This window comes from Wyeomyia smithii, chromosome 3 (assembly GCF_029784165.1).
Source record: "Wyeomyia smithii strain HCP4-BCI-WySm-NY-G18 chromosome 3, ASM2978416v1, whole genome shotgun sequence".
Classification (NCBI taxonomy): domain Eukaryota; kingdom Metazoa; phylum Arthropoda; class Insecta; order Diptera; family Culicidae; genus Wyeomyia; species Wyeomyia smithii.
The window spans coordinates 209509725-209526846 of NC_073696.1; the positions used below are offsets into that span (position 1 = coordinate 209509725).

At 35.1% G+C, this 17122-nt stretch overlaps 1 protein-coding gene across 8 annotated transcripts in view; it reads right to left on the reverse strand.

The window, feature by feature from the left end:
- The window catches only part of LOC129731566 (uncharacterized), a 465080-nt gene that overhangs the window by 52530 nt on the left and 395428 nt on the right, over positions 1 to 17122 (reverse strand). For all 8 annotated transcript variants that reach the window (XM_055691665.1, XM_055691664.1, XM_055691666.1 and 5 more), the window contains one exon: positions 13523 to 13774. In XM_055691665.1, the coding sequence (XP_055547640.1) occupies positions 13523 to 13774 (252 nt within the window). The remainder of the gene's footprint in view (positions 1 to 13522; positions 13775 to 17122) is intronic.

A 17122-nucleotide genomic window follows, 5' to 3' on the forward strand; every position in this document is an offset into this window, starting at 1 on the left:
TTTGAAACTATACTCGCTTTGATCGATATATGTGGCCTCAACATAATTTATATGTGGTGTTGTACTGTTTGAACGTTTCAAATTCATTGATTCCTTGCGATGTGTTCAAATTCTGCAAATGCACGACGAATCGGCCATAGGATATGATCAAAGTCAAATAACAAATCGTTTGAAATGATTGGTTTTATCGAAATGACAACATCCTCGGCTTTTGGCTTCTTGACATTGCCTCAATTCTGAATATATTCATATTGGGTGGTATTCGGTCATTTTCAGCAGATTTGGCATCACTATGACACCGGAAATACCCATTTTGGAAGGTATTTAGTTCGCGAGATGTGCAGAAATTTGTACAGAAACATGTGCTTCCAGAAGAGAGAGGGGCGTCGAACAATTATGGACATATCTGTTATCTCTAAAAACATTCTCATACCAAATTTGGTTGTATTTTCTTGATTGGTTCTTGAGCTGTGCGAAAATTGTGTTACATTTGCATGGGACTCCTCCCTCATAGAGAAGGAAGGGGTGTCAAACCATTATGCACATTTTTGTTACCTCTAAAAATATTCACCTGCCAAATTTGGTTCCATTCAGTTGGTTAGTTCTCAGGATGTGCAGAAATCTGTGTTTCCTTGTATGGCACCCCTTCCTTCCAAAAAAGGAGGGGTGTCAAAACATTATGGACATATTTTTTACCACTAAAAACATTTACCTGCCAAATTTGGTTCGATTTAGTTGATTAGTTCTCGAGATGTGCAGAAATTTATGTTTCATTTGTATGGGACCCCTCCCTTCCAGAAGAAGGAGGGGTCTCAAACTATCATAGGAACCTTTATCGGCACCAAAAACCCCTACATACAAATTTTCACGTCGATCGGTTTGGTAGTTTTCGAGCCTATATGAATCACACAGCCAGACAGACAGACAGACCGGACTGCATTTTTATATGTATAGATTACAACATCAATTTTTTAGAACCTTAAGAGTGAATATGCATGTATTGGATTGAAGCGTTCATGTAAATCTATTTTTACAAATAATAAGTTCGAATGAGAAAGGCTGGGTTAGACCGCTAGGTGGATAAATTTAGGTTTTTTTTTCACAACAGAGGGTTTCGGATTAACATTTGGAATAAAGAATGGGATTTGGATTACAATTAGGACAAGGGCTAGGATTTTTTTTATTTTGATTAGTATTCAAGCTCTGGAATTTGGATTTACAATAAAATTTGAATTAGAGTTCGGATTAGGACTTGGGTTCAGACTCCGAGTAGATTTATAATTTGGATTAGGGTTTCGATTAGGATTTTAATTCAGGAGTTTGAAGATAAGTTTTGGATTCGAATATGGATTAAAATTTGAACTAATTAATTTGGAATAGGACTTGGATTAGGTTTTTCATTAGGATAGGGAATACGATTCGCATGATGATTTGTATTAGGATTTGGATTTGAATTAATTTTGGACCAGGAGTTTGATTAGAATTAACGCATGGATGAAATAGCTATTTCTAGTTTTATACACAGATTGACAGATGTGACCAGAATGAAAAACTGCAAATGTTTCGAAAACCGTTCATTTTATTTTTGTTTGTGCTTTACATATATGAAATTATTGATATTATTATGTAGAACTAAACACGAAACAGTAAAAAAGTACTAGATGATACGGTTGTACATAAAATGCTACTTGTTGGCATCTTCTACCAATGTATGCAACATCATTGAGCTGCTAATATTTGGCATATTTTTGTCCAACTGTTGCTCCACGGCCAAACCATCTTGTCATCAAAGGGCGGATGTAAGCCCAAATATATCTTAGGCAGAACACGATACGTTCCTGTTACCGCTCGTGATGGGATCTTCAAAGATTGCCGATAAGAAATACTGTTCTGCCATACAGACAGGAACAAAGCCCAGTAAATGCCTGGTAATGCTTTGAAATATACCTCCCTTTGAAGGTAAACCGTTTCGGATGATGTAAAACGATTCGCAATAAATGGTTTAGTAACAGTTCACGTTTCCGTTCATGTGTCAAAGTCGATTGCGTGTGTACGTGTGCGTTTGCCAGTAGAACAGCAATCGTTCCAAAAAAAGTTTACTTTTTTCAATAACGACAATAATTGATCGTTACTCAGCTGGAAACTCGCCGTTAAATATTTTCAAATTTTGTGATAGTCGAAATTAAGTGCTGCAACAGTTGATCAACAATGTTTTTTTCAGGCATTTAGCAACACTCGAATTCGCAAATCTTATATTTGATGCTGTTCCAAATCAATCTAGCAAACAGCATTGAAGAATACTCTGTCATTAGGAGCTCAACTGTGCTTACATGATATTTCCATTTATATTGTTACCGAACCAAAGAATCTGTTTATAATACTCCGACAGTACTCTTGCACACCGCTGCGTTCGCTCTGCCCCTGACAGGAGTCGATTTTTTTCTAATCGCCTTGCTCTCCTGCGCTCGAGTACCAAATGCGGTGCCGGATCTGCGGTGATTAATCATCGAGATAATCATTAATTTTTCACGTTTCAGCAGTTCGTGCTGGTGGGCTTCTCGGCGAAGAAAAACACTCTTTATGTAATTTACTGCCAGAAACGTTTTCTAGATTGCATTAGCCTTCCCAGAGAGACGGCTCGCATTACCATCCCTCGAGGCAAAAGCCGACCAGTACCGGCACCGAACGAGCTACCGCAGTTTGGTTCTACCGGTAGAGTAGAATTAATTTCTTTGGTAATTAATTTTTCAATTAGTTTACCCGAGTCGATCAACTTGATTACGAAAGGGGTATTCCGTTTTTGCAGGTAATAATCGGTGATAAAAGTAAATTCTTTGAAACAGTCCATTCAAATTGATTTCTTTATTCCATCTCAATCCATTTTTTTTGTTCCAAATTTTAATATTTTACTGAATTCTTTCTCTCTTCCATTTACTGTTATAACTCCGAAATGTTTGCGCCGTTTCTTGTTTCCTTCTGGTTGATCCTATATATTGTGTTTCTTATTCTTTTTTTCTTATCTCACATTTTTTTGTTTTCATCTCCCCTTTCCACTTCGTCTTTCCATTACTTTTTTTCGTTTTCCCATGCCATTTTCTCCTCTCATTGCTTTTTCTTACATTGCGTTATCAACTCATTTTCCCTTTTAATTTTGTTTCCATATTTCCTGTTTCTCTTTCTCTTTTTCACCTTTATCCATTTCCCTTTCGCATTTGCCCATCCAATTCCCCTTTCCCATTGTTTTTTTTCAGTTTTTCTTCGCTATTTTCAATTTACATTCCATTAACCTTTCCTGTTCCTATTTTTTTAAACTTCTGTTTACATTTCTTTCCTTTCCTTCATCTAATTGTTTTCGCATGAATTTTGCCACTTTTTTATTCCGATTTTGATTCCTCTATAGTTTCCATGTGTCTTTCATATTTTAAAAAAAATCTAGATGGCAAGATGTCAAAAACAAAAAAGAAATTTTCGGGCCCGAATTACATCATTCTATTTTGTGTATTTTCAAAGGGTTCCTCAATGTTTAAAGTCGTTTAAAATCAGCAGAAACTAAAATGCAACAGCTTTCACAAATTCTATGCTGATTCGTTACAATTCGGTTTGGGGTTTGCTGGCCAAAGTAAAACGAATGTGTTTGTGTTTGATGTTTCCCAAACGAGATGTTTACTATCGGTTTTTCTGTTACTGCGAATGCTCTTCCAGAGTCTGACTGTAGGGCGTAAAACCGAAACAGAGAAAAAAAATCATCAGATTGCCACCCAGCAACTGATGCTGGGGGTGGAAAGTCCCCGGCTTTAGAGAAGCAAAATAATCATCGGTGAAATGGCCTATGGTTGGAAGACAAGCCGAGAAAAGAATAGCCCCAATAGGATCCTGTTCTTGGGTTGTCCTCGGTTGTTTGCCTCCCCACACCTCCGGTCAGCCCGGTCACTATGTTTCGCTAGCTTTTTGTTTCCTTGTAATTCGGAGCCGAGGTGGTTAAAAAAATAAATAAATGGCGGTCTTCCCAGCGGCTATTTATATTTACCCTAATTCGACAAAGCACCGACTTTGCCACAGCTAACCGCAGCATGGATATCCTTTCTGCGGTTTGTGGAAACACGAAAGGATGCTTATAAAGGATGCTTTAGATTTGTTTTTTTTTTCATGTCATCATATGTTGCATTACTGCTAAGGCATTAGTGTTTTGGAGTGGAGAACACTGGTTTCTCGAAGGAGCGAAATAAATAAAATAACATTTTGTACGCAAAGGGATAACAAACAAATTTAAATATTAAAGTAACAAACTTTATTTTGAATTGAATATTTTCACAATATTAAAATTGATCGTGCAAAAATCAAGACATTGAATGACTGTCATAATTAAGGTACATATCACGTAATCGCCATCTCTCATTCAAAGCATCCACTTTCACCAACATGCTTCTGTCCTAGTTATGATGTGCGTAGTAAAATTATTCCCATCATTGATATCATAAAAATTTGTTCCAAACGCTCCATTAGGCGTCAACAGCATCTTTCCCATCGCGTTCCAGTCCATGATAACCATAATCAACTTCGTTCCGGCAAACCAATCGCCGCCGGTAGTGCGGAATATCACAATTTCATAAAATGGCACCATCATCGGAAGAAGAAAATCATTTCCTAATCTACCCACTCTGGCGGAGATTAGCCATCGACGTGATGTTACATGAAGAAGCAGCAGCCTCACATCAAATTTCGCAGTGAATCGATTCCTGACAATTGAGACCAAAGCAACTCATCTGAACAACTTCATCTGCGCGATGATAGTAAACTAGCAGGATGTGCTGCGGAACGCCACAAGCCGAGGAGTGGTTTTCATTACCGGATAATTCCACAAATTGATTGTATTCATGGTTTCGAAAATTAATCCTGATGTAGGTACTTCCACGAATGTTTCACGAGTGCTTTGCGAATTTTACGCACGTCGGAACTTTGCACATACACATGAGTTTTTGATTACTGGCGATGCTTAGTTAAAAGTTTCCATGGTGACAATAATATTAGCTTTTATTTCAAGGTAAAAGTGGAAGGTTGTTTTTATTTAAAAAGGGGTTGATACAATTTTTTGAATCCATCGTTACAGGTTTGTTCACAAGATGCGCATGGCAGAAGTGTATTTCATTTTATGTATAAATTGCTGGCTCAATTACTGAACTTTGCCCGAGCAATATAATATGGTACCGGTACTTTCTGCAATTTCCAGAGCGATACCTCGGACAATTGTTTTGGAATTGTGGAGCATAAAATAGTTTCAGCCTCCCAAACAAATATTTATCTACAGTCGCGTTGCACGGAAGTGTTAGTAAAGGATGGTTTCGTGTAAAACCATAAAATAAATCACATATGTTTGAAGTAGAATCGACTGCAAATGGTTCAGTAAAAGTCAAGTATAGACGTTGATCAATAGGAATTAATTTTACAATAAATTTGAAACGTTTGCACCTAAAAACATGTTAAAAATAATGTCTCAAATCTAGATTTGATATTGTTTTGCTAAAAAAGTATTAAAAAAGGGTCTAGAGATTGTTAGATATAGTTTTCTATGCGCGTAAAGATAGTAAAATGTGAGTGCATTTTTATTTTTAAATTGATGACAACTGAGATTTTCAAACGCGGTAAAATCATAAGGGTTGGATAACACAGTGCCACAATTTTTTGCATTGGCTTTTATGTATGATTTTTGATGTAGTTTGATGCATAAATAAATTCCTCGAGTTTGGACCTTAACCCTCTAGTGACCAAATTAGTTTTTAGACGGACCTCGAAAAAATCACTAAGAAGCTTTATAAACATTTTTTAAGTTCTTACTGATGTTTTTTAGAGGTTCAACTAAAGACCGTCTAAAGACGGCACTGGGCACTAGATGGTTGAGAGGCAACAATGGCGCCATTTTGAATTTTTTGAGAAATCGGACATTTTTGATGTTTTTTTGACGCCATTTTGTTTTGAAGCCAAATATCAAAATTTTAAGAGTTAGTCCACATATTAGTTGTATCTTCTTACCAATCATAGAAAGCAGATCTAAAATCGGATAGAAACTGAGCTCAAGACGGTGATTCTACGAAAACAGTTTGACCATGGTATAAGTATAATTCACAAAGCAAAATAATATCGAGTATTTAGAGCATTGATGGTAATACGCTAATATCTGAAAGCGATAGTCAAATTATTCTTTTCTTCACATATGGGTATTTAAATTATGTCTTATATTGAGGAAAAATGTCTCAGAAATCGATTAGTAGGTGTCTGATCCACGTAAAATGTCAGCAACATTTGTGTTTTGCCCCAATTCCCCTACTAATAATTTTTTTAAATTTTTTTTTGATGGTTAATAAAGCAATGGGGTCCACCACAGGTTAATTAACCCTACAATTGTTTCTCGTTATTCTGATGCAGATTAGTTTGATTAGATGTTTCGCGATGGATTTTTTCCGGAAATCCCTCGAATGTTTGCATAAACTGAGTTAATCTGCCCGGCAGTCTACTGGAGGACGTGGTCCATTCAAGGTAGTTTTACCCTATTTTGGGTAGAGAAACTGTCCAAACTCAAGAGTAATTTTCTAGATTTTAACTTATTGTGGACCCCTTTTCTACAGTGGACCATCCGCCAGATTAACTAAGTTTATGCGAAACTCGAGGGATTTGCAGAAAACTTCCATCGGGAAACATCTCATCCAGCATGGTAATTTGCATCAGAATCACGTGAAACATTTGTAAATTTCAATGTATAACAAGAGAATAAACAGGTTTTCGTCAGGGTGGTCCACTGAAGGAAGTGGTCCATCCAAAATAGTTTTAACTTACCTAATTTTGTAGAATAGACTAACTTGGATAGACTTTTTTCCAACAAAAAAAAAATAAAAAAAAAATTGAATTAATTATCTCAATAAGCTCATTAAAAATATTGTAAACCACAAAAGATTAGTTACATATTGTTGATTGTGTAATTATGAGAAATGAGGAACAAAAAAGTTAATTTAAAAAATAAAATAAAAGCATAACGGTGTTTTTATAGGGTAAGTAACCTATAGCGGATTCCTTTTCTATATCAACCTATAGTGGACCACCCCACACTGTTTCCAAAGTTGCAAAAACGTGATCGAAATTATTTTGACCCAAAAACATGATTTTAGTCTTCAGTAAAGTTGTTCCATTAATTATTCTCCATGTTGTAGAAGTTATAGTTTTGTGATTAATCCACTTCACAGTGAAAAGCGAATATTCCTTTTTTTCATTTTTGCACATGAAAATTCATCGTCTTCGGCAAAGTTGTAGCATATTTTATAAGAAATAACTTTGTCGAAGACACCATATTTCTATCTGCCTATTTAAATGGACTTATGTGGAGTATTCTTTAGATTGCCACTAAAAATCAGTTTATTCAATATAAGCTTTAGTAGTGATTTTCTATAATTTTTCAATGTTATACAATGTTGTTTGCTATAACAAAACAAACAATGTCTGCGAAGAAAAATTATTTTTATCTCACATATTTCTCTGGTTATTGACGATTTTTATTAAAACAATGCAAAAATGGTTTTAAATTTCGTAATTAATTTTTCGTAAAAATGCTATATCTCGAGATTGGCCCATATTACCACAGGATGATAAGTGTTTCTTATGTAAAATTTTCCGAGAAACACGATGAAACCTTCAAATTTAAAATCAACTCAGCTACATTTGCCGAAAAATGCAAATTTAGTTTTAAAATAGAAAAATAATCTATCTGGCAACACTTTCGGTCAAAAATAATATTTTTTCTGGATTCCTTGGTTTATTTTCTTCAAAATTCACTCATCACTATTTTTCGGGTGTCTTACGGCTATAAACTATAAAATAAATTAATTACGAAATTTACAGCTATTTTCGTAAAAATGTTATATCTCGAGATTGGCTCATATTACCTCGGGATGATAGTTGTTTCTTACGTGAAATTTTCCAAGGAACACGATGAAATTATCATATTTAAAGTAAAAATGGCTGCATTTGCCGAAAAATGTAAATTTAGTTTTCAAATACAAAAATAATCTATCTGGCAACACTTCCAGTCAAAAATTATTTTTTTTCGCTTCCTTGGTTTATTTTCTTTAAAAATCATCTATCAGCATTTTGCGGACGTCCTACATCTATGAATTGTAAGAAAAAGAAAAACGAAATTTTGAACAAAAATTGCCTGACTTTGTCACAAAGAGGGGGGTCCCACAGAGCGGGGGGTATTCCAAGCGACACCAAAATTGAGATTTTTTCATAGTGAACCTAGATGAATAATTCTCCCAGCTTTGAGCCAAATCCGTGATGGTCGTATCCAAGTTTATTCTTTTCCGTGGTCACTTCGTATGGAATGACCCGTATGTAAATTGGTGCACTATTTTAACAGAAATCTTCAATAACTAAATAATTATAAGAGCTAAAAAAAGCTTCTTTTGGTGAACTCATGTGTTTTATAATACTGAAAAACATTGTTGAACATTGAAAAATTTTAGAAAATCACTATAAAAAGTTATACAGGTCGGACTCGATTATCCGGAACATCAAAAATTTTTTCATTCCGGATAATCGAGTTTTCCGGATAATCGAATCACACAATAATACTGAAATTTTGCGATTAACGAACATAAAATAAATATTTCTTTTCTTTTTTTACTTTTACAGTGGTGTAACCAGAAGTTACTTCTGAGGCGAAAGGGGGTAAAATCTTAAGCAGCAAAAAAAAATTGGACATTGTTTATTTTCACTCAACTCGAACATGTCCCAAACATGCTGGAAGTGACTTAAATGGTAACAAATATGCCAGAAGGGATGGTAAAGGCAAAATTTATAATCGATTCTAAAATTCCGGATAATCGAATTCCGGATAATCGAGTTTCCGGATAATCGAGTCTCCGGATAATGGAGTCCGACTGTATAAAAAAATGATTTTAGGGGCATTCTAAAGAAAACTTCACAATAGTTCATTTAAATTGGCAGATAGAAATCTGGTGTCTTCGACAAAGTTGTTTCTTATCTTATTTCTTATCTTATAAAATGTGCTAAAACTTTACTCGGCAAAGTGGATTTTTATATGCAAAAATAAAAAAAAATAAACCTCGTTTCTCTCTTTTGGGAAGATAAATCACAAAATTCTAACTTTCATAGAATGCAGAATAATTAACAAAACACTTAACAAAAACTTTGCTGAAGATACTATGGCTCCAAAATCAATTTTTTTTTATTCCAAAGTAATTAGTGTTAATTAGTGCATTATATAAGTAGAAATCGTCAATAACTAAAATAATATGTGAGATAAAAAAAAAAACACTTCCTTCGAAGAAATTGTTTATTTTATTATAGCAAACAATGTTATAGAACATTGAGAAATTGTAGAAAATCATTACTAAAAGTTATATTAGAAAAAACTGATTTTTAGTGGCAATCTGTAGAAAACTCCACACAAGTCCATTTAAATAGGCAGATAGAAGTATGGTGTCTTTGAAAAAGTTGTTTCCTATTAAATGTGCTACAACTTCGTCGAACACGATGAATTTTTATATGCAAAATGAAAAAAGTAAAATTCGCTTTTCACTGTTAAGTGGATTGATCACAAAACTGTAGCTTCTATAACATGGAGAATAAATAATAAAACAACTTTACTGAAGACACTATGGCTCAAGTTTTTTGGGTCAAAATAATTTCAATCACGTTTTTGCCGCTCTGGAAACAGTGTGCACCCTTCAGATTAACTCAGATTAATTTTCTTAACATCAATCGGAATTTATCAATGTTTCTAGTGATTCTAATGCAATTTGACTGGGAATATGTTTTCCGATGAAAATTTTTTGAAAATCCCTTGAATTTTCGCATAAATTGTGTTAATCTGATCAGTGGTTCACTGTTGAAGAAGAGCTCATTACAGGTTAATTTACCCTTAATTCCGATTTATGTTGAAAGAAATTGAGCTAGGGTACATTAACCTATAGTGGACCACTCCTCAGATAAATCCAGTTTGGCGAAAACTCATGGGATTTTCAGGAAACTTTTACCGGAAACATCTTATCCAGCCAATCTGCATCAGAATCACGAGGAACATTTATAAATTACGATTTAATGTTAAAAGAAAATGAATTAATTTCACGAGTGGTCCACTATATGAAAAGGGACCACTATAGGTTAATTTCTTTTGTAGTGTTTTGTTGGAACTATTATTGGACAACGTAATTCTAGATATCCCTAGCAACAATTAGGTTAATTTACTCTAATCTAACGGGTGGTCCTATATAAGAAAGGGGTAAATTGTGAATTGCAATTTAGGGTAAACCTACCTCGGATAGTCCACGTCCTTTAGTGGAGCTCCGGTCAGATTAAATCAATTTATATGAAAATTTCGACGGATTTCTAGGAAACTTCCAACGAAAAACATCTTATCTAGCTAATCTGCCACGAGAAGTGTTAGTTAATTCCAATTAATATCAAGAGAAAAGGGTAAATTAACCTACAGGGGACCCCTTTTCTATAGTGAACCACTCGTCAGATTAACTAATTTTTGCAAAAAACCCTAGGGATTTTCTTATCCAAACATCTTATTCAATAGAACTGCATCGGAATCACGAGAAACATGCAGGGTAAATTAACCTATAGTGGACCCCTTTACTATATAAACCTATATTGGACCACCTGTTAGATTAACTCAATTTACTTTAACGTATATCCGAGTTTATAAATATGTGTGATGCAGATTGACAGCGAAAGATGTTTCCCGATGCTATTTTTCTGAGAAACCCTCGAATTTTCGGATAAATTGAGTTAATCTGGCGGGTGGTCCACTTTTGGAAAGGGGTCCACTATAGGCTAGTTTACCCTATAAATTCCGATTTATTGTTAAGAGAAATTCAATTAATCTGCTTGACCGCCACTGTAAGTTTTTCGTCAGGGTGGTCCACTATAGCAAAGAGGTCCACTGTAAGTTTTTCGTCAGGGTGGTTCACTGAAAAGTGGGTCATCCAAGGTGGTTTTACCCTAAATCAAGAGATGCTGAAAGGGTTTTGCCAGAGTGGTCCATGGAAGGAAGTGGTCCAACTAAGGTAGTGCTACTTAAAGTCAAACTTGCAAGCTTGTAGGGTAGAACAGTTTTGAATGGACCACTTCCTTCAGTGGTCCGGCCTGACGAAAAACTGTTATTCTCACAATATAAATAAGAATGTTTTTGAAGATTCCAATGCCGATTAGCTGAATTCCTGTACTCCGATGAAAGTTTCCTGAAAATCCCTTGAATTCTCGCATAAATTGAGTTAATAAGACCGGTGGTCCACTAAAGGACGTGATGCATCCCAGGTAGTTTTATCGAACAACTTTGACTCCTAAAATATTTTTAATCAACATTATTTTTTTAAATGAACTTTTTCCAGAAATTAGTCGTGATTCAAAAAAATATCAATAGCACCAAATGGCATTTTCAGCTCATACGAATATCTGTGCAAAGGTTCAGCAAGATATGGTTGATTAAAATTGCTGCCTTTTTTGTGGAATTGCACCATAACATTGAGTTTTAACAATAAAAAACCGCTCTGTTTTCATGAAATTTTGCACACGTATTTCACTTAACAAATTGAGTATTTTGCTGTGGAGGAAACAAATTCCAGATTTAAGAGTAATTTATTATAAGGGCGTATTTATTTTAGCATACACTCTATTCAAACCTGTTGGAGGGAATTGATATGGCATTGAAAACAAGTTGGAGGGAATTGATATGGCATTGCAAGAAATACACTCAGAAAAAAACAATATCAGTAAAATAATTGAGCAAGCACTAATTTTTATTTAACTTATTAGAAATAAAAAGAGCTAAATTTCTTTTTTATGTTTTTTTTTTGCATGAAAACTTGGAGATATAACAAAACATTTAAAAAAAAGTGTAAGATGAACGAATGTGAGAATATTTTAAAGGGAGTCTCCTCATCAGTAGTTTCAAAAATGGAGGTTTGACTTAATTGTTTTTTTTTTATTGAGGTGGAAAAGCAACAATCTTTTGCATTTATTTAAAGGTAACTTTGGACATAAGGCATGGAGTATTTTTATATAGTTCGAAATTAAGCTGAAGCATTTTCAAATGGTTCGAAATAATATGATATGAAGCATGAGGGATTGAGGGATGAAATGAAACAAGTTCGATGTTTAATTTTGTGTGAAAACTTTTTAAGAATATGTAAGATAACAATGTTTATATAGATATTCGAAATAAAGGTGATACAGAACTAAAAACAGTGTAAACGGTTCATTTTTCAAGCGAACTTTCCATTCCATTCTTGGAAAAACAAACTTTCATTTAAAAACTTCTAAAATCTGGAGATGATGCATCACAAAAAACATATTGAAAAATTTACACTTGCAAACGAATAACTTACATAAAAAAAGAACTTCAAAAATTAAAAAAAATAGTTTTTCCATGAAATTCGAAAATACAATACGCATTTTGCGACAAGTTTTAAAACTTTCTAAATGCATTTAAGTTAACATGGTTTTAATTAAAATCTAACAAAAACTTCAATTTTTGCAAATTTAGTTTAAAACTTTTCTGCACTTATTCAAATATTTCACCCACTAAAACATATACACAGTTTTAAAAAATGCACCTTGAGTCCGAATGGTTTAAATATCTGTGAAAAAGTTATGTGTTGATGTTTACATAAATTATTATAATACTGGGATATTATTCGTTCATTGCATTCCTTATGCCCTCGCTAAAAAAAGATAATAAAAATAACATTATCGAACTCTAAACCAAAACATGTCATTAAACTTAACATTTGTTTTAGTTCATGCTGGAAGAGTTTCCGATGCTGTCGGTTCCCAAGTTCACAGTAATGAAAAAAGATATTTTATTTTCATGACAAGACTAAAACGATCAAACAGCACCGATAAGCACCGACCTTTGGCAACAGGTGGGAGGTGGGCGTCCTCCCCCAACCCAAGATGATGTTGCTTGTCGTAGACCAGCGCAATGATAACAGAGGGGAATAATTTTGGCCCATTTCATTTGCTTCATTCTTCGGTGGCAGCCGCCTGTTGCTTGCTATCTGCTCCGTCAAGATATATAATAATGACAGTAATAATCATCATCAGTCGTCGTAACCGCGGAAAAAAAGAGGACGACAAGCATTTAGCATTTTATTGTGCCCGATTCTATTTTGTTCGATTGGATGAGGGTTCGACATCCCGCAAGCTGGGATGGTCCTACATTTGTAATTTACGTTGAACAATACTGTTGTGTCAAATTTGCATTTTGTTTAGTGGCACTCAATGCATTGGTGGATCGTTTGGGAAAAGATGTGAACAGTTTGGATTTATACGGAATTGCGTGAGACTTCACGAAAAAAACGGAAAGACATTTTCGTATCGTGTCCAAAGCGTAACCCTCTTGTTCGTAATTGTATTTTTATCGCAAAATTAACCTAGTGAATAACGAAATAGCCGAGCAGCAACAGCAAATTATCGTCGAAGGTTTAATTAAAAAAAAACATCTTACCGGAAACAGTGGAGCCCCATTGACGCACACACTCTCTGCGAACCGTACTCGGATGGGGCGTGATTTCAGCTTGGCCTTCTTGCCAGCCGACAGCAGCGTGGACTTCCGGCCGACGGCGTTGTACAGCTGTGGCTGGCAGACCAGCAGCGTGACGGTATTTTCGCAATTTCTAACTAATTGTATCACATGGTCGCGGGGTGCGTCCTTGACGTCCTCGCCATTTACAGCTAATATTTGGTCACCGGGTTCCAGCTGGGGTGTAGAAGATGAGAAAAGAAGAAGAACAGGTAAAAAAGACGGTAAAGCCATTGAACACATGCTACGAAATTGTTCTGTTGATTTGTTCGTTAATGACGAGTGCAGGCTGTGCGTAGCGCATGATTAACAATCAAATAAATACGAGAATTTATGATAAGTTTGGGTACCGGTGGTGGTTCAATTCGCCCAGCTAATGGCATTGTCGTATTTGAAATCAATGTGCGTTGAAGATGTATTTTACCAGCCTGGTTTATAATAAACAGGATTAAATTTCTAAAAGTAATAAAAATGTTACGGTCAATTTATAAAAATATTACATATATTTTCCATAAAATGTTATGTTTCTTTGCGGTCGAATAGGACATAATAATCATAATGTCCACGTGGACACGACATTTTTTCAAAAAAAAATGGGAATCTGCCAAAAAAATATATTGGCCTGGGGCTCGAAAATATGAAAAATTGCACCGGGCATGCAAGGGTTAACTTTGACAGGTATGTGAATCATGCAAAAGTTGCGTTTAAGGACACGTTAATATTGCCTAGTGTTGTAAGAGCAATATCTTTCGATTAGTATTTTTCATCACGAATTTTCAGGTGATCAATTTCACCCCACTGATCCATTTCACCCTATTCAACTAAGCTCAATTTGAAATAAGTTTCGTTTTTAGTCTCATTCATCTCTTAGTCAACTTTCCATGGAATCATTATCTGCTTCAGAATGCTTCTTTTTTAACCATTTAGCTTATAAATACTACATACTACGTTTAGTTTTTTTTAGAAAAGGTTTTAAAATTTTGAATTGCTTTCATTTTCAATTTTTTCTTACCTTCACATACGTTTTTAGCATTTTTTTTAGTCACTTAAAGTTAGGATTGTTTTCATCTTAACTCAACTTTTGTATGCTTTTTAGGTTTAGGGACGTTTCAGAGTTTTTTGACGTTAATTTCTGAATCAATTTTTGTAATAGTTATCGGCTTTTTCCCGACGTGTTTGGGTTTTCCTGTTTTGTTTTAAAAGAGTTACCTGTTGTCTTGAAAGTAAAATGATATATTTTCTACTTTCTGGTTAAAATGTTTTCAGTCAGTATGCTGCTGTATGGTGGATCTTTTTCATGCGTTTTGAGTTAAACTGGGCGTATTTGTTTTTTGAGCTTTTCTACCTTATAGAAAAAGATTTTTAGCTTTCAGATCTTTTCAGCTTCTACAGACGCTTTCTGCCATATTAAATTCTGTTGGATGTTGATCACTTATTTGTTTTTTTATTTTTTTTATTTCAAGCAGGTTAAATCTATTCCAGATATTTCAAGCAGGTTAAATCTATTCCGGAAATCAAAATCGTTTTAAAGTGGATTTTTGAATCTATTCTGTTGTTTTTTTTTCGGGCGTTTAGAAATGTTTTCAATCATTCAAGGCATAGGCCCCTATTATTGTTTCATTAGGGAACGCGAGTGAAACTTGGCTGGTGACAGCTGAGTTACAGACAAGCTACTCGTCCAAAATTCAGCCGACTCCGAGAACGCCGAGACAGCCGAGTAACTCGCCGCTCGCCTCGTCCTCTGTAACAGGGCCATAATTTGTGATTATATTTCTTTCGGTTGCTTTTGAATTATAAAGGCGTTTTCTTTGCTCTTTTCTGTTTATTTGGTGCATTTCTCAGTCATCTTTGACTGAGCTTGGATGGGATTTTTACTGGTCTGGGTGGTTTTGGGCTGATTTTAGAATTATTTTTGTTCTTTTTTTGCGGACATTTTTCTTGTTTATTCACTAAAAAAACCTCCGAAACAATCATTTTTCGACTTTTCGTTGTAAAAAATGTCCACGTGGAGGGGCGGTTTGGTAAATGTCCACGCTTGTCCACGAGGGGAGAGGGGTAGTCTAAAGAGACGATTTTTGTGTCCACGTGGAATGTGGACGGCCCCTATCCTGGATTTGTGACATTTTATGCTTAAATGCCAGCTCAAATTTATTTTTTCTGCCTCTAGAATTGAATATACAATGGCATACTTACTGAAACACACGAAAATTGGAGGGGTTATGTATGAGACACGACCGCAAGTTAAGGTAGAATAAGGAAAGCCCGCTATTGTATTTCTCGTGAATTGTAAGGGGAAGTACTAGATTGGTGTTAATCAAATTGATGGTCTGAAGCGGCAATTTCAATAATAATTTTCCTTCAACCTGCTTTTTTTTAACAATTGGTAACCTTGAATAACACTAGGACCTCAATGCTTAAACTAGAAAAATTGAAAGATTCTAGCTGTTAAACCATCTCTGTGAATTTTGATGCCCCTAGTGTATGCACAATTGCGTCAAAAGTCCTTACCATCTCCACACCCACTTACCGAGCAGACGTGCTAGCGCTCCCTTTCATCGTTGAATCAATGGAGACGCCAAGTTTACCTTTGTACAGCGTTCTAGGGAAAGAATTTAAAGGTAAATTTGGATCTAGAGCTCGATAACAGTATTCTAGAAAGAAACTTGTTTCAACATTGTTGCTACATATGGAAAGGCGCGTAGTTTTATGTTGTCAAAATTAGGGTGGCGTTATTTTGAGCAACTTTGTAGAAATATGTTTTTTTATATCTTTCAAAACAGCCGATTTAGAGCTATTTTACTAAATCGCAAGAAAAAGATTGAAAACATGGTCCGAATGCTCAAACTGGACAAAATGAAAGATTATAGCTTCTAAACCGTCTCTGTGAGTTTTGTTGGCGCTAGTGTAAGCACAAGTGTGTCAAAAGTTCCCACCAATTCCACACCCGCTTACCTCGAAAGTGAACCATGCGCTCCCTTTTCATTGTCGAGTCAATGGAGACGCCAAGTTAACCTTTGTACAGCGTTCTAGGGAACGAAGTTGAGAGGAAATTTAGTATTCTAGAGATATTTCTATTTCAAGGTTGTTACCTATGATGAGGTGCAAAAATTAGGGTGACCAAATTTTCTAATGAAACCAGATATCTAACATTCGTATCTTTGTAGGTGAAACAGAGAATTGGTCTACAATGTTGTAGCCCCGTCAATTTTGAGCTACTGTGAAGAAAAAAGTGTTCTTCTATCTTTCAAAATAGTCGATTTAGATCTCTTTTAATAAATTTCTAAATGTGAATGTCTGTCTGTTTCTTGTAGACTCATCAACTACTGAATCGATCGTCGTTAACATTTGTACACAGGGGTTTCCGAGTACGGGGAGTCATGAGCGTGTGTTAGGTGGAGAGAAATTTTGATTTACAAACTTGAAAATGTTTTCCACGATAATCATGCAAATTTATACACAAAAGTATTCGAGTGTAAGACAGAGTATTGCGACGTTAAGTTACGTTATTGTGTCACCTAAAATTTT